Source organism: Equus asinus, chromosome 7 (assembly GCF_041296235.1).
Source record: "Equus asinus isolate D_3611 breed Donkey chromosome 7, EquAss-T2T_v2, whole genome shotgun sequence".
In the NCBI taxonomy this organism is placed as follows: Eukaryota; Metazoa; Chordata; class Mammalia; order Perissodactyla; family Equidae; genus Equus; species Equus asinus.
In genome coordinates, this window is record NC_091796.1 from 106,942,974 (window position 1) to 106,963,805 (window position 20,832).

Consider the following 20,832-nt stretch of genomic DNA (forward strand, 5'->3'; position numbering starts at 1 on the left):
TGTCACTGTAGTAGTCAAGAGCGTTCCCTGGATGGGACTGCCCTGCACCGCCAGGCCCTGCACCGTGGTGGGGCATGTTGAAGTATTTAGGGGAAACCGTACTGATGTCTGCAACTTACTTGAGGTGCATCCAAAAATAAGATGGATTGATGGGCAGATAGACAGTCACATGGATATATATGAAAAAGCAAGTATAGTAAAATGTTATTGGTAGTGGGTGTATGGGTATTCTCTGTAGAATTCTTCCAACTTTTTGGTCTGTTTCAAATTCTTCATAATAAAATTTGGGGGGAAATTCAATAATGTATATAAACTACCTGGCACAAGGAAAACTCGTAGTAAACGTTAATTCACCTCCTCTACTTTCCAACAGATTCGGCATAGCAAAAAAGCTAAAATACTCCTTCAGAAATACTTTTTGTCCATATGAAATGGAGGGAAAACTTACCTCCAAGATCGGGGACTCATGGGACCTGATTTGGTGGAGCATGATCGTGTTTCTTCCCCCTCTGAAATCTCAGCGGGAAGGCGGCCTGTTGGCATTCCCCCAGGAGCGGCGAGAGCCTCCCCTCTCCGCAGTGGGGTACAGTGCTCGGGGAGGTAGCAGCACGCTGGAGCCCTGCCAGCCACGACTATCCCCTCCAGTGGCAGAATCTGTCACTTGAAGTCAAAAGAACCTGAACTAATACTTCTTTTTTTCCATATGAGAGCAAGTGACATTGGGAAAGTTACCCAGACTCACTGGCCCTTCATTTCCCGACCATTAAAGTGAAGGATCAGATCCACCTGAGGACCATCTGAGGCATGTCCTGGCATTGGTCCCTCCCCTGGACATAAAGCCAGCAGGTCTGGAGTGGGGCTTGGACCTCTTGGTTGGTTGGGTTTTATTTTAATCAAGGTCACATATGTAAGTACCTAGGTTAACATGTCAGCTAGTTCTACAAGGTGTGCTACAAGAAACAAGTCTCCCCACCCATTTCCCCCTCTCCGGAGAACTACTCTCTTTTAGCTTCATATCCCTGAGTAAGTGCTTAGGGAGTGTTGAAAAACAAAATTCATGTGAGTAAATTTGGAGATCTAATTGGAGAAGATTCATTAATTGGGCAGCATCCGTTTAGCAAATAGAGAGGAGCTCTGAGGCACTGTACAAAATGGAAGATTTTTAAAGGCAGAAAGGGGATGGGACAAAGAAGTCATAAACAAAAGAAAGGATTATTTCAGGCAAGGTCACTTTCCTTTGGGGGAAGGGCAGAGGCCTGTCAGGCAGGTTACCTTACTAGTGCTGATCAGGTAATTCCTGATTGACTGGTTAAAGGTCACGTTCCTGGGAGAGGTTGAAACTGCGGTTAGGGTTAGGTATTAAGTCTTGGTTTGCTGACGCAGACTTAGCACAAGTGACTCCATTTTGGGCCTGTTGTTTCTTTTTAACAGGAGATATTTCTCGATTCTTCTAGCTCTAGGTGTTTTCAGTTGACTTCCTGCTAGAAGAGAAGGATGCGGAGCTCCTTCATCACCTTGACCCCCCAGCATGCGCCTCCATCCTCCCATAGCCACAGCTCTGCTCAGCGTTTGCAGTACTGTGATGGGGTACATACTCTTCACAGCTGGACCAGGGAGTACACGACGCTACATTTTCTTATCTGTACAGCTCTGTTTTCCCTGGACTTGATAATTGTCTTGTTTTTCCATCTAATTTTCTATATGGTTTTACACATTCAACCCCAAATTTGCCAGTTGTTTCAATTTCCTCTCCATACACTTGGACACATCAGCTTCTACCCAGTTCATCCTCTTGGAGACATTGCTCCCGGATGCTTTGGCTGCCTCCGGTCAGGCCTGGTCATCCTGTCTACCTGGGATCGCCCTTTGCCTCCCTAGCGTGTTAGATCCCCTCTCTCCTGGATCCCAGGTCTTCTTTCTTCTTTTGGGTGGAGTTTATCCTCCAGTTCCTGAGAAAGGTTCATGGTAGATAACTTGGAGACATTGCATGTCTGAAAAGTCTTGCCCACCTTAATCCTTGGAACCTTGGCTGGGTCCAGCAGTGTAGGTTGGAAATCATTTTCCTTTAGAAGTTTGAAGGTTTTCCTCCATCATCTCCTGGCATCAGTATTGCTGTTGAGAAGTCTGAAGCCTTTCTGATGCCTGATCCTTGATATTTGACCTGTTTTCTCTCTGGAAGTTTGTAAGATCTCTTTGTTCCCAGTGTCCTGAGAACAGATAGACAGTGATGTGCCTGGGGGAGGGCCTATTTGTCCTTTGTGTAGCGATCCCTTTCAGCCTGGAGCCTATGGCCTTTGTTCTGGGATGCGTCCTGTTACCCTGCTGGCCATCCTCTCCTGCCTCTCCTCTCCTGTTTCCCTCTTTTCTGCTTCTCGGGGTCTTACCAGGGACTTCCTAAGCTGCCCTCCACTTTTCTCACCTTTTCTCTCCTGTTTTCTATCTCTTTAAGCTTTTATCCTACTATCTAGAAGACGTTCTCAGCATTATCCTAGAAACTTTCTGTTGGATTATTTTGTGATCACAGTTTAATTTCTGGAAGTTCCTCTTGTTTCACGGTTGTCAAATCTTTTGTCCCCAAGGATGTTTGAAGTTTCTTCTCCTGCACTGTCTCCACGTCCCTGAGTTGTCTGTTTTCTCTCTTGTCTTCTCCATGGTAGAGGCTTTCCTTAGATGTTGACGATCGTGGTAGTAAGAGTGGGGCACAGAAGGCTGATTGGAAGCCCTGAGAGCATGCGTGGAGCTTGTCGACTGCGGCTCCTGCACGGTGATCTGCTGGGCTGTGGCTATTGGCTGGGGAGTTCCTGCGGTCACTGGCTTTCAGCGTTGCAGGCCCTCCAAGTCCTTTACCACTCACCCGCCACTTTCCAGCTTCCAGAGGCGTATGGCTGTTTTCTCTTGTCACTCTCCCTTTCCTTGTGAGATTTGAACTTTTTTTTAAACTCTCTCTCTCTCACTGTAGTGTCATCCCAGAAGGGAGTGCAGAGGTAGACATGTGTGATCCTTCTGTTGTCGTTGCTCAGGAGGCTCTGGGGTTCCGGAGCCCCGGCGGGTGGTTCTGCCGCTCCTAATGCTGAGGACCATGGGTGGTGTCAGTCATCCCTTCCAGCTCACGCCTCTCGTGTTACAAATCCTCAGAGGGTGTCCACTTCCTCCTGGCCGTTCCCCTTGACTCTTAAGAACATCTCTGAGTGGTGGGGAGGTGTTGCTTGGGCTCCCTGTTACACTGAGGTGTTTGATGAACACGGCTGTGCTGCCCACAAGTGAAAGGATGGGACTCCAAAAATGGTGTCTAATGCTCTTGTTGGATGTAACAGCCCATTTTGAGGAAAATTAAATGGTTTTTTGCCACTTCCTTGATTTTTTTTCCCATGTTCCCTTTTTTCCTGTAGCTCCATTTGAACACCTGTTATTTTTGAGCTTTCTTTCCTCAAACTCTGTTCCTAAGAAATATAGCCCTTCTCTGGGATGTTTGGCCCTAACTTCTTGCTCTGGAATGCTGTGATTCCCAGTGAAGGCCCTCCAGGGTACAGGTGGGCTACCTAAGCCCGCAGCAAACCCCTTGTCAGTCTCGAACATCCGGATGACCCTGTCGAAACAAAGACCGAGGGACCCTGTCCCAGCTGACGTGTATGTGTCCCAAAAGAACTGTGAGCACCAGGAGGGGTCTGCATGTGATCTTGGAGGAACAAGCCAAAAGGTCACCTTTGGGGACTTTCACTGTCTGGGCTTCACTCCTCCGCAGAGGCAGTCCCAGAAACCGCCTATGCAGCAGCCCGTGAGCAGGGCCCAGCGCTGGGGCATCGGTTTGAGCAGCTGCCGGGTATGATGAGCTGTCCGAGACACTAGGGGCCAGTGCAGCTGGGATAAGGTGTCTGCAGTCTTCCCGTGTCACAGCAACCCTGGCCACAGCTGGGCACAGTCGTCCAGGCTGATGAGTGACAGGGTCTCGAGTGGTGGACGGAAAGAGTAGCCACATTCGGCTTTGCCACATCTTGCTTAGGAAGAACAGAACATGACAGCTGCCCAGGAAACCTGTTTCTGAGCATTTTTCTTTAGAACATCCCCCTGCAATTAGCCGATGCTGTATCTTGCTGGTTCTGAAGTCACAGTTCATACCAGAGGTGGAGGTCTAGGAAATTGCTGGAGCTGTGCAGGACTCACTAGGGGAGAAGACCTCTGGCTTTGCAGTCACTGACTAGAAGAAGGAAGCAGCAGAGGAACTTTCCTCTTGTCCAGAACCCAGGATTCGGTGGCTTCACTCAGCCAGGTTAGCAGTTTTCAAACATTTTTAGTAGTACTACTCATTCTTCAAATAAAATCTTGTACTTAAGGCAAATGTGTTTGACAGATAACAGTAGAGCTGCTCCTGTGAAACTGCCCGATGCCTTCCGCAGGAGTCCCAGGGCAGCTTGCAGAGCCAGGGCTCCCCGGGCCTCAGATGACTGTTAGTCTGTCAGGCAGTGAGGACCCAGGACTTGGCACAGCCGGCCCCAGGGCCGCCAGAACCTGCCGTGTCCCACAGTCAGAGTGTGCAAACCCAGTCAGAGGGGCCTCAAGGTCATCTGGCTCACCCTCCAGCTGAGGACACAGAGCCCCAGGGGGAGGGGATCTGCCCCAGGGCACATGCTGAGTTGGAGGCAAAAGATGGCAGTGTCCAGGCCTCCAGACTCCTCGGCCCACACTCGCCTGAGAACCTGCTGGTGCTTTACATACAGGCCTGTTAACACTGGTGTCTGGTCTGCAAGCTTATCTGAAGTTAGGAGGAGTAGACCAGAAGCAGGAAGGGGATCTGCTATAGGGGAAAATACAGAAGAACTGAAAAGACCAAACGCCAGTCAGAAAGTACCGCCACGGGGGCCGTGTGACAAAGGACCGAACAACCTGCTGCCTCATGGCCCCTGCGAGCGTCGCTGGAGCAGCATCGGGGGCGCGGTGCACACGCCGAATCCTCGAGAGCAAATGCAGTTCACGATGTCTCACGATGTCGGGTGGATTAAAGGTTAATTAAACTGCAGGGCTGGGGGAGGGAGACAACCTGGAAGGGGAGGAAAGGCATCTAGAAAGCGCGGCTGCCCACTTTGATGGCCACAGCGCCTCTGGGTGAGGGCTTGTTTCCAGAAGGCGTCTTTCCAGTGTGGTTTGTGCTGCTTTGCAGCCTTTCTGATTAATCCACCTCGGTGCTGCTGCAATGTTCCTGCTGAATTTTATCCAAGTTCACGTAAGGTCCATTCCAAAATGATCTGTCTAGATAAACATGTCCTTTGGCTGTGAAATTTTCTTTTTTTTTTCTTTTAGCCTGGATTTGTTCACATTCTGGCTTAGGGAAGTGTGTGTGGGTGTGTGCATGTGTGCGTGTGTGTATGCGTGTGTTTATTCCTTAGTGTAAAGGCTTGGCCTCCTATAAGTTTGGAGAAGTCTGGTCGAGCTCCCGGACACCTCAGTTTCAGTTTCAGCTCTGCAAGGGGCAGGTCCCCTCACTTCTCAGTGTCGGTTTGCTCACCCAGAAGGTAAGGGCATTGGGCTTAGCTGGTCTCCAGGATCCCTTTCAGCCCAAAATCATTTTTGGAGAGCCTTTGAAACAGAAAAGCCATGTTTTTGTTCATAGGAGGCATTATTTTCTCTTGCGCCTGGAGTTAGTTGTGCTGCCCCCACTCCAAATTATTGTTTGGGGTTACCTGGGCCTTGCTGTCCCCTGGAATGCCAATTTCACGAACATTTCTTGAGCAGGGGCTCTGTGAAATCCTGTCACACTTGGAGCTCTACAGCTTGTGAAAATGAAAAGCATTTCCAATTTCCTCCAAGTCTGCCCAGGCTAGAAGGGAGTGAGGTGTGGGGGGCGCACTGGGATGGTCCTGGATAGGGGCCCCTTCAGGCTGGTGTATGGGGCCAGGGGGTCCTTCAGAAGGCTAAGGAAGAAAGCAGTTCATGTGCTGGGCTTTGCAGCACAGGGAGGGTTTTATCAGCAGTCTCGCCGGGGGAAGTCCAGGCAGAGGAGTGTAAATAAGCTGGGCAGGTGAGGTGAGAGCCCTCTTTGCTTAGAGCCCAAGCCCAGTGCTGTGGGACCAAGCCAACCATGAGTCCAGAAACAGAGGGTAATGCCCGCTAGTGGAGGGTGGAGTGCTACAGGGGCGGGGGCTACCCTGCAGACAAGGAGGACTGCGGCTGACCGTGCAAGGCAGTCACGTGCCTGGCACAGATTATTCTGCAGCCCCGGGTAGGATGGTTTGCCTGTGGGGAGACAGTTAGGAGCCCCCTGAAGTGATCTAGGTAGCACACTACAAGTGGCTGAGTTCTGACATTCATGCCTTCGCACACTAAACGACGAGACACAAAGAGCGTACTGTGCACCAGGCACTGTGTGAGGCATTGGACAACCCAGGCACAGTCCTGCCCTCGTGGAGCATGCGGTCTCGTAAAGCCAAATCAGAAACAGACTCTGGTGAAAATCGCTGGGTGAGGGGTGGACAACTTCTGGGTTGCACACTTTCTCTGCCTGTGGCTTCCACCAGTGGAGGTGCGGGTAACAGGCAGCCGGAACCATCAGCTGCAGGCTTTCCATTGTCTGTAGTTACCAGAATCCTTTCTCCTAGGAGTGTGTGTTCTTAGCACAACTTACCTCGTGGCTGTAGTCCAACTTTTTGGGGAAATACACTAGATGAGAAAATTGAAGCCAGAGTGAACAAGTATTGTATATAACTCAGAAACAAGCTTGTTTTGATTCCAGGAAACCCAGAACCTGTCACATTTCTGGCTCATGTTATCTAAGCTAGACAGCCTTTTTACTACGCCTGACAAGTCAGATGAACCCCTTAACCTGAGGACCGTCGCTGTGGGCCCCGGGTGGGCAGGGGCGGCCCAGCAGCAGGGCCTTTGCAGTAGCAGTTTGGAATGTCCATCACGTGAAAATGTCACTCCTTAACTTGAACTTTGTTATGTCTAGTCAAGATCTCAGTGCATAAAATAAATTCTGTCTGGAGAATCTCTTGATTGATGAGAAAGAGTAATGGTTTATTCTGTAATATTTATTTATGCAGCCTTACTTGTTCACAATAATTAGTACTGAGTGTTCGTCTGTTGAGAACATGGGATAGCAGCTTGGTATTTTCCTCCCTTGAGGTCTTGTTTAAGGAAAACTTTACAGCCCTGAGCAGCCCCTTTGATTTATAAATATCAAAGCATGGTGATGTCTGTAATTAAATCACTGGGTACTTCCAGAAAGAGGGTGTGGCTTCCTCCCCATCACCTGCCTTGTAACTCAACTTTAAAGGACACTTAAAAATAAGCAGGAGGGGCTCGCTCAGTGGCTCAGCAGTTAAGTGCGCACCTTCCACTTCGGTGGCCCGGGGTTTGCCAGTTTGGATCCCGGTTGTGGACATGGCACCGCTTGACAGGCCATGCTGTGGCAGGCGTCCCACATAGAAAGTAGAGGAAGATGGGCACGGATGTCAGCTCAGGGCCAATCTTCCTCAGAAAAAAGAGGAGGATTGGCAGCAGTTAGCTCAGAGCTAAACTTCCTCAAAAAAAAATAAAATAAGCAGGAGCAGGTGTGCATGTGCACACGCGCACGCAATCTTTGGCGGCACACCAAGACTATACATAATTTTTAGCATTTCTAAATGACTTTTAAATCCTAAATTCCTTACTTATTCCCTTTTACAGTTGCAAACTTCTTTTTTTTTTTCATTTTTATGGTTTTAAGTATGGATAAGCCAAATTTTTGGGCTGTCTACTTTTTTTAGTTGAAATGTTTATTGAGATAATTGCAGATTCATATGCATTTGTAAGAAATAATAGAGATCCTGTGTACCCTTTGCCGAGTTTCCCCCAGTGATAACATCTTGCAAAACAACTGAGCACTATCACAACCAAGGCTTGTCAATTTTTTCTTTTAAAAAAAATTGCGGTAAAATATACAAAAAATTTACCATTAGTGGCATTTAGTACATTCACAGGGTTGTGCAACCTTCATCACTGTCTCCTTCCAGAACATTTTCATCAGTTTTTAAGGAAACTCTGTACCCAGGAGCAGTCACTCTCCGTTCCTCCTTCCCCCAGCCCCTGGCAACCACTGTGTGAATTGTCCTCTTCTGGATATTTCATATAAATGGAATCATACAATATGTGGCCTTTTGTGACTGGCTTCTTTCACTTAGCATCATGTTTTCAAGGTTCATCCATGTTGTTTCAGTATCAGTATTTCTTTCCTTTTTATCCTTTTTTTTTTTTTAAAGATTGGCACCTGAACTAACAACTGTTGCCAATCTTCTTTTTTTTCTGCTTTTTCTCCCCAAATCCCCCCAGTATGTAGTTGTATATTTTAGTTGTGTGTCCTTCTAGTTGTGGCATGTGGGATGCCGCCTCAATGTGATCTCATGAGTGGTGCCATGTCCGCGCCCGGGATTTGAACCGGTGAAACCCCAAGCCAACAAAGCGCACGTGAACTTAACCACTTGGCCAGGGGGCCAGCCCCCTTTTTATCCGTTTTAATGATACTCCATTGTATGAATAGACCACATTTTGTTTATCCTTTCATCAGTTGATGCACATTTGGGTTATTTCCACCTTTTGGCAATTGTGAAGAGTGTTGCTATGAACATTCGTGTAGTTTTGTTTGAAAACCTGTTCCAGTTCTTTTGGTATACATCTAGGAGTAGGATTTCTGAGTCCTATGGTAATTCTGTGTCTCACCTTTTGGGAACTGCCAAACTGTTTTCCACAATGGCTGCCCCATTTTACATTCCCCTCAGCAGTGTGTGAGAGTTCCTGTTTCTCTACATCCTCTCCAATTACTTGTTGTTTTCCATTTTCTTTTTTGTAGTCATCCTAGTGAAGTGGTATTGCATTATAGTTTTGATTTGCATTTCCCTAATAACTATTAATGTTGAGCATCTTTCCATGTGCCTGTTGGCCATTTGTGTATCTTCTTTGGAGAAATGTCTATTCAAGTCCTTTGCCTGTTTTTTAATTGGGTTGTAAGAGTTCTTTATTTATTCTAGATACCAGACCCTTATCAGATATGTGATCTGCAAATATTTTCTCCCATGGGTTGTTTTTTTTAATTTCTTCATGGTGTCCTTTGATGTACAAAAGTTTTTGATTTTACTGAAATTCAGCTTATCTTTTCTCTTTTTGTTGCTTGTGCCTTTGGAGTCATATCTAAGAAACCACTGCCAGATTTAGCTCTTGCATTTATTTTCAATCCATTTCGAGTTAATTTTGTATATGGTGTAAGGTAAGGGGCCAACCTCATTCTCTTGCATGTGTGCTATCCAGTTTTTCCAGCACCATTTGTTGAAAAGTGAAAGGCTGCTCTTTTCTCATTGAATGATCTTGGCAACCTTGTTGAAGATCACTTGACTGTATGGATTTATTTCTGGACTCTCAATTCTGTTCCATTGATGTATGTGTCTATCCTTATGCCAATATCACACTGTAGCTTCATAATGATTTTGAAATCAGGAAGTGTGGGTCTTCCAAACCTGTTCTTTCTCAAGATTGTTTTGGCCATTCATGGTCCCTTGCAATTCCGTATGGATTTTAGGATTGGGTTTTCCATCCCTGCAAAAATACCAGCTGGGATTTTGATAGAGATTGCATTGAAATCTGTGGACTCCTTTGGGTAGTATTGCCTTGCCTGCTGCTTGGCAGAAGAGTAGAGCATTGTTTCTCAGAAGGCAGCCCACAGACCTCCTGAATCAGAATCACCTGGGGTGCTTGTTTAGAAGGTCATTTATGGGCCCCAGCCCGGAAGTCTGATGCAGAAGGGCTGGCCCCAAGCCTAGGAATGTGCTATTTTAGCAAGTCCTCCACATCATGAATCCTGCAGAGTCTAAGGTTTAAGAACCACGGGACCTGGTCTTACTCACCTTCCCTCTGGAAGGACTTGGTTCAGCAAGAGCAGGTTTCCTAGTTTGAAAATGGCCTATGCATGTGCGGAGCATCTTCATGGACCCCTTCCTGTTTAGCCCCCCTTGGCATCATGGCCCTGCTTGACCACTGGCAGTAAGGTCACCAGGACTTGTTCCAGTTGACATTTGTGACACAGTGTTTCTTGGGCCATGTTCAGGAGCTCTCAGGGTGGGTGGCAGAGGGTGGGTGACATCTGTGGAACCCTTTGCTGCCTTATCACCCTACGCAGGTGCCTCTCTTTTCCTGCCTCCTGCTTAACCCCTTTTCTCCCAGAGGCCAGATGGTGTGCCCATCTGACCTCCACTGAGTCCTCAGTTCAGCTGGGAAGCCTTTTGTACATTGCATTTTGTTTCTTACCATCTGCCCTTGGGTACCTTTCCAAAATTCTCTCTCTGAACACCTTTCGTCTCAGAGCCATGCAGCCCAGCAGACCTTCCTGCGATCTGCTGAGGAGACAAACATTGTGTAGCACGGCCCTGCCTTTCCCACTCCAGCCACTTGGCCTCCTGCCATCCCCTCATGCCACCACGCTCCCTCCTTTGCATGTGCTGCTACTCTACCTGGCGCACTCTTCCCTGCCATCTCCTCCTGGTTCGTTCCTGGGTATTCTTTGGTCTCTGTTTAGCCGTCAATTCCTAGGACAGCCTTCCCTGACCTTCTGGTCTGATCTCCCAGTTATGTGCTCTCAGCGCACCTCGTTTTTCACCTTTGTAGCTCTTACCTGTTGAGTCTTTTATTTCTTTGTGTGACTATTTTATTAACATCTTGTCTCTCACCACTTTAAGATTTTATTTGTCCTTTTTCTCCCGAAGCCCCCAGTACATGGTTGTGTATTTTTAGTTGTGGGTCCTTCCACTTGTGGCATGTGGGACGCCACCTCAGCATGGCCTGATGAGCAGTGCCATGTCTGCACCCAGGATCCAAACCAGCGAAACCCTGGGCCACCAAAGCAGAGCGCGTGAACTTAACCACTTGGCGATGGGGCCGGCCCCCATTGTTGTATATTTTAGTTGTGGGTCCTTATAGTTGTGGCGTGTGGGATACCGCCTCAACGTGGCCCAACAAATGGTGCCATGTCTGTGCCCGGGATCTAAACCAGTGATTCCCTGGGCCGCTGCAGCAGAGCAGGTGAACTTAACCACTCGGCCATGGGGACGGCCCCTCTCTCACCACTTTATAATCCAGGAGTCACCAAAATTGATTCCTAGCACCTGACACAGTACCTGGCATATAGTAGATGCTCAAGTAAATATCTGTTGGATGGATTAGTGGGTAGGTGGATGGTGGGTCGGTGGTTGATAGAAGGATAGTGGAGGCATGAGAGGGTAGGTGGGTGGGTGAATGATGTGTGGATGGGTGATGAGTAGATGCTGGGTGGCTGGGATGAGTGATGATAGGTGAATGATGGATGAATGAATGGGTAGGCTGCTAGGTGGCTGGCTGGCAGGCTGGCAAGCACCAATCAGTGAGAGTTTCTGGATCTTCCTTTTCCACTTCAACCAACAAACATTCCTTGGGGCCTCCTGTTTGATTGTCCTTCAGGAAACAAGGGTGACTAAAACACCTGGAGGAGACACAGTGCTATCGTCAGGGCCATGATCCCAATGTCCCAGAGGATGGTGGGAGCCTGTGGGGCTGGTGGGGAGGGGGTGCCTAACAACTCCTCTGTGCTATCTCTTCCCCTTCCTGTGACAAGAGAGAAGGCTTCTACTCTTTTAGGTGGAACTGGGCCCAGGCCTTGAGGCCTCCGCTCCCCTCCCTGTCCTCTCCCCAGTGGCACCAGGATATCACTTGTCCCTCTTCCTCTCTTGGAGATGTAATAACCCTTGCCCTGGCCTTCTGCTTCCTCCTGTGTCATCCTGTTCCTCTCTGGGAGCCAGCCCGCTTGTCAAAGTAGACCCACAGCAGCTTTGTTCTCTTCTCACCTCTTAGCCCTTTGCACTCCGATTTCCATGGCCCCAACTGTCCCCTCCCCTCTCCAGGTCTCCAGGGAGTGCTAATGACCTCCTTTTGTGTTCTTCCTGACCTCTGAGTAACATTTGATACCACTGCCCAGTCATCCTGCTCACGACTTCTCTCTCTTATTATCTGGTCAGTTAAAAATGTTTTCAAAGACCCCCCCCCCCATGCATGACTGTACATCAGCAGCCTGGGCCCTCATGAGAACACCTGACACGCCCCGGATCTTTATTTTTCAAAGCCGTCCGGGTGATTGGCACGAGCAGCCAGTGTGGGAATCACAGCTGTGATGGGCTGGTGTGAACTGAGCCAAAGGCAGAGCACAAAATGATATTAGCCAGATGTTTTTAAATAAAGAAGTTTACATAGGAAGAAAGGCAGAAATAAATAAAAGTATTAACAGTAAGTGCCCTTAAAGTTACTTTTTACCGTTCCTTTATACTTTTTGGGTTTCGCGTTTCCTGGGCGAGCCTGTGGAAAGGCAGGGCGTTTGGGTGGGGTGCTCGTTAGGTCACCAGCAGGTTGCTGGGACCCATGCGATGCCCACTCTGTCTGAAAGCCCTGGGTGCAGGTTTTGTCATTTAATGAGGGCATGGTCAGCCCCCAGCTTCTGGTGCCACCCGGGAGCTGAGCACCGGCCTCTCACAGGGCCCCAGGCTCAGTCAGAAGCTCTCCTTTGCCTTTAGAAGAAGGCGCGAGAAGAATGTACTCTAACTGTCCTAGCGGAGGCATCTGTACTTACATCAGTGCTTTGCAAAAAAGTAAACAGTAGTCAGTGAACAAAAGAGCAAATCCAAAGGTGGCAGTTACAAAAAAGCCTCAGTTCATAAAATAAATACAGCGCAGGTCCAGGGAGGCTGCTAATGGACTGAGTCACGGCGACAAGATGGAGTGGGCCAGCCACAGCAGGACCTGTTAGTGCTCCTTTTAAGTAAACATGCAGAGCAGGACTCCCTGCTCCCAGGATCCTGTACCCCTTCCTACTGGGAGTCACCGAGACCTGTGAGAAGCCGCCTTCTCCAGAGAAAGAGGATGAAGTCATTTGCTTTTATTTCCAATGATTTTTGTTGTTTCTGACCTAATGAAAAATAATCACTGGCGGATGTCCAGCCCTGCCTGGTCTGTCCGTGTCTGCAGGCATCTCTCGTGAGCCTCACGTGGCATGCCCAGACCCCGCAGGCAGGGCCAGAGCAGACCAGGCCTCTCTGTGCCCCGCACTCAGCTGAGAGGGCACTTAGCTGTGCAAACCCCCATTTCACCAGCTTTTCAAGCATTAGTTTTTCTCTCAAAAAGAACATCAGTTTCTTTCACCCGAGGCATATCCCTGGCTTCCCTCTCTGGTTCAGTTGCTCCTGGTGCTCATGTTTGCATTTATCAACTAAAGTGTGCTGCACACTCCCAAGGCCTGGCGCCCTCACTGAAGGGATCCAGAGTCGAGCAGAGCAGCCCTGCCGCAGCCAGACTGCCGATGCTCCAGCGGATCCCGTGGGCTCCCGTGCAAAGCCTCCTCTTAGGTCCCCCACCCCACCGTCTCCCCTGGATTACTGCACCAGCTTCCTGTTTTCAAAACTTTCTAGTGGCTTCCCACCTCACTCCGCATGAAATCTCACTTCTGACCTTAGCCTGCAGCAGCGCCATGGCCCTGCGGCCCTCTGACCTCACCCAGCCGCTCACTGGGCTCCCGCCTCCTGCTGCTCCCAAACCTGCACCAGCCTCCAGGCTCTGCACTTGCTGGGCCTGCCTGGCATGCCTTCCCTGGGTGTCAGGGCCAGGGATCCCACCCGTCCCCCTGGCCCTCATGCCCCAGTGTTCCCCTGGCCCCTCTCCCTGTTACAGCATCCGACATTGGTGTGTGTGTGCCTGGCCCACCTTCCCAGTGGCATGGGCACTCCTGAGGGGAGATGCGTGGTTTGTGTGCAGTTGGAGTCCCCCACACCCAGCACAGGGCCTGGGACATGGAAGGTGCTCAGTGTTTGTTGAACAAATGATTTCAAGGCTCCAGATGGAGGTGTCCAGGAGGCAGCTGATCTGAGAGCTTGGCGAGAGCACTGCCAGTGGGGGTGGCGTAGTGTTCTGAGGAACCCAGTCTGGGAAATGCGGCAGGATGATATACTTGGTAAGATATGTCCATAAGGATGTGCAGTTATTGATGTCCCTTTGTGCTTTTATTCTGACCACTTCTGATCTCCTGTTTTTTGAGAGCTTGCTTTCGTCCACCTCTTCCCTTGGCCTTCCCTGGGCCGCCCTGCAGACAGGCCTCCAGCCTCAGGGGAGCACTCCAGGTGGGGAGTGCCACTTCCTCTTTCAGAGTGAAGCCTCTGTGCCACGTTCTCCATCCGAGGGACGTTCAAGTCCAGACATTGCATCTCGAGTGTAGGGTCTGGAGAGCAGGGATGGCTGATAACGGGGTGCACAGGAGGGCCTGGGCTGCTGCCCGTGTTCTGCTTCCTGATCTGGGTGCAGTCACACGTGTGCGCAGATTACGAGAACCCAGCCAGCCGTGCACTTAGGGTCTGGGAACCATTTTGAAAGTATGTGATCCTTCAATAAAAAGTTGTCCTTTTATTGGACGAGAGCAAGCGAAGAGCTGGGCTGGGGCAACATGTCAGAGGAAGCAGGAGCCGCGTGTTCATCCTCCCAGCGCTTCCCAACTTCCCCAGAAATGAACAGACGTGGCTTCAGGGAACTCAGACCAGGCAAGTGCACCCAGGCTCCGGGGCCCTCACCCGGCTGGCCAGGAGCTTTGTCGGGAGGTGACATGAGTAGGGTCATGCAGGCTGGGTCAGAGCTTGCCAGGTGAGCGAGGGCATGCAGAAGGGGTGCATGTCAGGAAGGGAATGGTGGGCCAAGGAACAGAGGAGACACGGACCCCAGGGCTGAGTGGGGCCACACTGAGGAATTTCCATATATTCCCTTGGCAATAGGGAGATGTAAGAGCCTTGCAAGCAGGAAGGTGGGTCCCACCTCCTCCTCAGAAAGGCTGATGACAGGGGCAGAGACTGGTGGAGGGCAAGCTGTCGGCAGGCTGGGACAGGCCCAAACCTGGCAGTGGCGCAGGGGAGCCGAAAGTGTCCTAAGTTCAGAGGCATCTAGGAGATCATGGAAGCCCAAGGATGGAGAGGAGAGAGAAGGCGCAGTACCCGCCTCCTGCCCTGGCCGTGGGCTGTTCTCTTCCTCCTCGCCCTCCTCCCCTGCCCGCCCCTTCCTCCCAAGGTTCCTCCACCCTCTGTCTCTTGCTCTCTCCCTGTCGTGGTCTCCACTTCTTTCTTCCCTGTCCTCCAGCCCCATTACAACATTCTTTATCTTTCCATTGTTCTGCTTGTCCACAACACACTGCCCCAAAAGTTAGTGGCTCCAAACAGCAGTTTATTAGTGTTACATGTCAGGACTCTGGGTCAGGAATGCGGGCAGAGTCCAGCATGGACGGCTCCTCTCTGCTCTCCCGTCTGGGGCCTCAGCGGGCGCATGCACACCTCTCCACTCCATGTGGCCTCCCACCTGCAGACTTCTCACACAGCTCAGGCTATGAGCCGGTACTCCTGAAGACCAGGCTCGGCCCTGCCAGCCACTTGCTTCTGCCACGTTCTGTTGGTGAAAGAAGTCGCAGGCCAGATTCCAGGGGAGGGCCACAGACCCCGTGTCTCAGAGGGGCCGAAGAATTCACCCCAGTCCTTTGAGAGCAAGGGTGCTTTTAGTATCTGTGTTCTTACTTGGAAAGGATTTAGGATGCTCCTTCATTCTGAGAGCCCCTGAGTTCTAACTGCATCTCGCAAGCGTACACCACACTGCCCAGGCATGGTGCCCACACGGTTGGGCCCAGGCGTGCATGGGGACATGCAGTACCTCTCCGAATGCTCTCAGGACACAGTCCTGTCCTCTCCACTTGGCCTAGAGCAGCACTTCCCAAAATGTGTACCTCGGAACCCCTGGTCCATGGGATGGAAATAGTTGTAATACATAAAAAGGGAGTTCCGTGCCAAGTAAGTACAGATTAAATTAAACAGGTGTGTTTACTGCCCAGAGGGGAATGGGGTAAATATAAATGCCCAAACACGTTGGATTCTAGTACATCCCGCACCGTCAGAGCCAGGAGTGGGGGCGGGCCTGGGTACTCTCTGTGTGTGGTCCTTGGGGATTTGGCCCCTGGCCAGCCATGCCCTCCAGAGTACACTGCCCACCCACAGCCCTGCTGCCACCCACTGGCCACCCAGGCGATGGTGGAATGGGCAGGGCTGTGGTGCTGTCTGTGAGCTCCCCTGCACATCTGGGGGTTGACACTTGGAGGTAACTTGGGGTTTCAAATGCTGCTCTGATTTATGCCTGTGACCGTTGTCTGGGGTTGTGCCAAGCCTCAGCAGCATCTCGGGTACCTGACCCTCTGCAGGGACTGGTTTGACAACATGGCCACTAAGAACTCGCAGAATGATTTCCATGTACCCACCCCCACCCCTAGCACACTCACTTCCTGCTGAGCCTCATGCATGCAGGCCGCTCACCTCAGCTGCCCGGTGTCCTTCAGGCCTTGAGCCTAGTGCCACCTCCTCAACTGACCGTCTGCTGTCACTCAGACACCTCACTACCCACCTCCCCTATCATGGTTGCTCATCTTGTTTGTTTATTATTTTAAATATATATATTTATAATTTTTTTATTGAGATAACATTTGGTTTATAACATTCTATGAATTTCAGGTGTACATCATTATATTTTGAATTCTGTATAGGCTGCATCATGTTCACCACCAAAAGTCTAGTTGCCATCTGTCACCGTACACATGTGCCCCTTTACCCCTTTTGCCCTCCCTCCACGCCCTTCCCCTCTGGTAACCATCAGTCTCTTCTCGTTTCCGTGTTTATTTGTTTGTTTATCTTCTACATATGAGTGAAGTCATACAGTATTATCTTTCTCCATCTGACTTATTTCACTTAACATAATACCGTCCAGGTCCATCCATGCTGTCACAAATGGCATGATTTTGTCCTTTTTAATGGCTGAGTAGTATTCCATTGTATATATACCACATCTTCATCCAGTCATCAGTCGATGGGCACTTAGGTTGCTTCCAAGTCTTGGCTATTGTGAATAGTGCTGCAATGAACATTCGTCTTCTTTCTTTTTTTTTTCTTTTTTTGAGGAAGATTAGCCCTGAGCTAATATCTGCTACCAATCCTCCTCTTTTTGCTGAGGAATACTGGCCCTGAGCTAACATCTGTGCCCATCTTCCTCTACTTTATATGTGGGACGCCTACCGCAACATGGCTTGCCAAGTGGTGCCATGTCCGCACCTGGGACCCGAACTGGTGAACCCCGGGCCACCAAAGTGGAACGTGCAAACTTAACCGTTGTGCCACCGGGCCGGCCCCACATCTTATTTCTTGATAGCACCTGTGATTATCCTAAACTATCCTTCAAAAGCTTTGCATTTCCTGCCCAGCTCCCCACAACAATGCTGCAGGAGTCAGGCCTCACCTGTCCTGCTCCCCGAGATTCCCCTGTGCCTGGTGTCTGTGGCTGGGTGGCCGCAGGCCTGGTGAGCGGAGCCAGGGTTCCCTCACATGTGGCTGAGGAGAGAGCCCTTCACTGCTAATGGGGCTTTTGAGTGACGCCTCTTCTCTCTCTTGAAACATTACAAATGGACAGAGGGCTCCTGCTGCAAGGCCAAGAGCATGTGGCTGCTCTAACTGCACTGTGAGCTCAGTGTAAGAGAATTTTCTAGCAGCCAGAGTCAGGCCCGGGTTGGGAGGAGAGGCAGTAAGTTCCCCGTCCGTAGAAGCATGTCAGCGGCAGTGTCACATATCTCCAACTCTGAAAGCATTGGATGTTATTTAGACGAGGCAGACGCTGGTCTGGGGCTCCCAGTGGTGATAACCAGCTGGTGACCACGCTCTCGAGAGTGGCTGCTGCACCTGGCTCCTTGCTATCCTCCGTGTTCCCTGCACTCCCATCAGCTGAGAGCATCTGATTGATTAGCCTCGAGCTGCGGTGCCAGGGCCTTGGTGCCCCCTCCCTCCTAGGAGGGTGTTTCATCCATTAATTTAGCCAACAGTTAGCAAGCCCCTGCCCAGAGCAGCTGGTGGATGAGAAGTGTGGGCAGGGTGGTGAGTGCTGGGGGAGGCCTGGAGCCCCCTGACCACTCTGATGGGGCGGGGGGAGCAAGGTGAGCCCCCTCTGCCCAAGGTGCCCCGAAAGTGGCTGGTGGCTGGACCCCACAGGTGTGTGAGGTTAGCATCGTAACAGGAAGCTCACCACGTGGATGAGGCTTGGGGATGAGGCTATAGTGTAACCATGTTCGCCACAGCCAGGAAGAGGGAAACACAGAGCAGGAGAGGCATGTCAGCTGTGAGGGAGCCAACCAGTGTCCACTGGGTAACTGACTTGGGGTCCAGTTGAGGCAGACCAGGAAGGCAGGGCCCCGAGACCAGGAAGTGTAACAGGGGCCACTATGAGGTTCAGAAAAATGGGTAGCAGTGGTCAGTAGGGAGCAGCCAGCCAGACCCTAGGGTTTTGGTTGCTCGTCAGCACCGTCGGTGACCAGAGGCTCAGACCCTCCCGACAGCTCTGCCCTGCAGGCACAGAGGCCTCGTCTGGCTGTGGGGCAGCAGCCTGGGAACAAACCAGAGCCGGTCAGTGGATGGCAAATAGGACATTGAAGGGGCTTACTCTTGTCCTATGAAAAGTGGCCCGGGGACCAGGAGATGTCGAGTGTGGACAAGGGCTGAGCAAGGAGTAGGGCAGGGCGAGCCAGCATTGTGCCCACCCCAGCAAGGCTGGCTTTGGCCTAGCTTTCCTCATTTGACTCTCACACGGCCCAGGCAGCTAGTGTTAGCCCCACACAAGGATGGGAGACCAACTCAGCAGGGGACATCACCTGCACAAGGGGACAGACAGGAGGACAGCTTGAGCAGGAGGAGTCCTCCTGTTGGGTGTCAGGGCCCAGGGGTGGGCCTGGGCCAGGCTAGGTGGGTGCCTCCGGATGTTCCCTTCACAAGCATGGGGCTTACAAGGGACGAGGACATCACAGGAGCTAAATGATGCCCTTATTCTCAGTAGCTCATGTTGGTCATGCGGCCACCTAGGGCCAGGCTTGTGTCCGTCTATCGACCCTAGGATCTAGTGTGACCTCTGAGGGACGCAGAGAGGGGGCGTCATCCTCCCGTTTTAGAGCAGCAGAGTGACCACTCTCGCCTCGCTCCCTCCCTGGGCCTTTGGATGGGCCTTTGCCACCCACCCTCCTCTGACTGAGCTCCCAGCAGGTCCATGTGCCTTCTCCCCCACTCCCTCTGTCACAACGCTCACGATAGCAACAGCAATTTTTGTGGGTTTTATTTTTGTAATTGTCAAAATTAAACTTTTTATTTGAAAAAACTTTAAAAACTTGCAGGCATTTTTCAGTAAACTCCCACAGACCCTTCCCCTAGATTTGCGCATTGTGAGCACCTGCCTGCGTTTATACTGTGAGACCCTTGGAGGCCAGACCCTCTGCCCTGGATCCTTCGGCCATTGTTGCCCCAGAGCCGGCCTTCCTTCCTGAGCTGCTGCTGTGAGCGGGACATGGATGGCGATGCCCTTTACAGCAGCCCACACTTCTCCCCAGTCCCTCCCTTCTCCTGTAACCTGGCCCATCTCTGCCTCTGTCCCCCAGGACATGTGGCTGCTGAAGAGTCAAGGCTCCTCGTTTCGGGGAGATCCCTCGGTGTGGGTTTGCCTGCCGCTGTGGGATGGTCTGACGGCGTCTTTCTCCCTGTGAGACTGCACTCCCACAGCTTCCCCCGGGTCCCTGCACCTGCCACACCTCAGTTCTCCAAGCCTCCCATCCTCTCTCTCCAAAAATAATGCCCACCCCCTGCCACCTTGCCTGAGCAAAGTCCCTCTCTGCTTCCAGCCCGCCGGGGTCACCTTGGTCAGCGTCCATTCCAGCCCCAATGACCAGATGCTATGGGCGCTCGACAGCAGGTGGAATGTGCACGTCCGAACTGGAATCACCGAGGAGATGCCAGTGGGGACCGACTGGGAGCATGTGCCAGGTAGAAAGGAGCCAGCACATCGTGGCCATCCCCCTGCACGGCCTGGCTGGGCGCTGTGATCACAGGGGCACCCTGTCTGCCTGCCGAGCAGCCTGTCCCCCACGCGGCAGCCATGGCTTTCCCACTGGGGCTCTTTGTATCTGCTGCTCTCCTAGGCAGCTGACAAGCGCGTGTCTAAGCGTTCCTCGTTTGAGGGACCCTGGACTGTAGAGCTCAGCCAGCCTGTGTCCTCGGGGTCTATGGGATGATCGTTTCCAGACTGCCTGGATCCTCCTGTTCTTTGGCCTTGGGCTCTCGGCTGGGCCTGCCAATGGGGCATCTTTTCCCTCAGCTCCCACTCCAAGTACAGTAGGGCACTGTCCCCGCGGGGCGCTCTGGTTGACAACACACTGTCAGTAGAGAGCAGGCTTGCGGGGAGGGGTGGTCTGTCCTGTCCGCAGCCGGGATTTGAGGACAGATGGATGCCCTGTTTGCCTGCAGGGTTGCAGGCCTGCCAGCTGGCACTGAGCACCAGGACTGTGTGGGCCCGCTGCCCCAACGGTGATCTCGCACGACGGTATGGCGTCACTGACAAAAACCCTGCTGGAGACTACTGGAAGAAAATTCCCGGACATGTGACGTGTGTCACAGGCAGGTGCCAGGGTTCTGAGGGGGTTGAGGCTGCAGGTTGTCCTTGGGATTCTCAGGGCTCCTGTGGGTGAGGTAAAGGGGCTGTCACAAGAGGCTGTCCCCACTGGGCCCCCTCGCCCAAATGAGAGCTGAGGGCAGGGCCCTCCCTGGAGGAGCCATCCCAGGGTCACACCCGAGGGCGGGGTCCCAGCACCTGGACGGGGCCAGGGTCTCCCAGGAAGAAGACAGGGCGCTGGGGAGCCCACTTTAAAGCAGAAGAGGCTGAGGCACAGATTGGGGGTGGTATGTCCAGGGCCCCCCAGCTAGAAAG

The 20,832-nt window shown here is 51.4% G+C and overlaps 1 protein-coding gene across 9 annotated transcripts in view; it reads left to right on the top strand.

Moving 5' to 3' along the window:
- Positions 1-20,832, top strand: part of TECPR2 (tectonin beta-propeller repeat containing 2) — a 101,700-nt gene that overhangs the window by 77,530 nt on the left and 3,338 nt on the right. For all 9 annotated transcript variants that reach the window (XR_011504807.1, XR_011504808.1, XR_011504809.1 and 6 more), the window contains 2 exons: positions 19,751-19,892; positions 20,373-20,522. Coding sequence is in view for 6 of the 9 variants with exons in the window: in XM_070514342.1 (XP_070370443.1) it covers positions 19,751-19,892; positions 20,373-20,522 (292 nt within the window). In the remaining 3 variants the exon portion in view is untranslated. The remainder of the gene's footprint in view (positions 1-19,750; positions 19,893-20,372; positions 20,523-20,832) is intronic.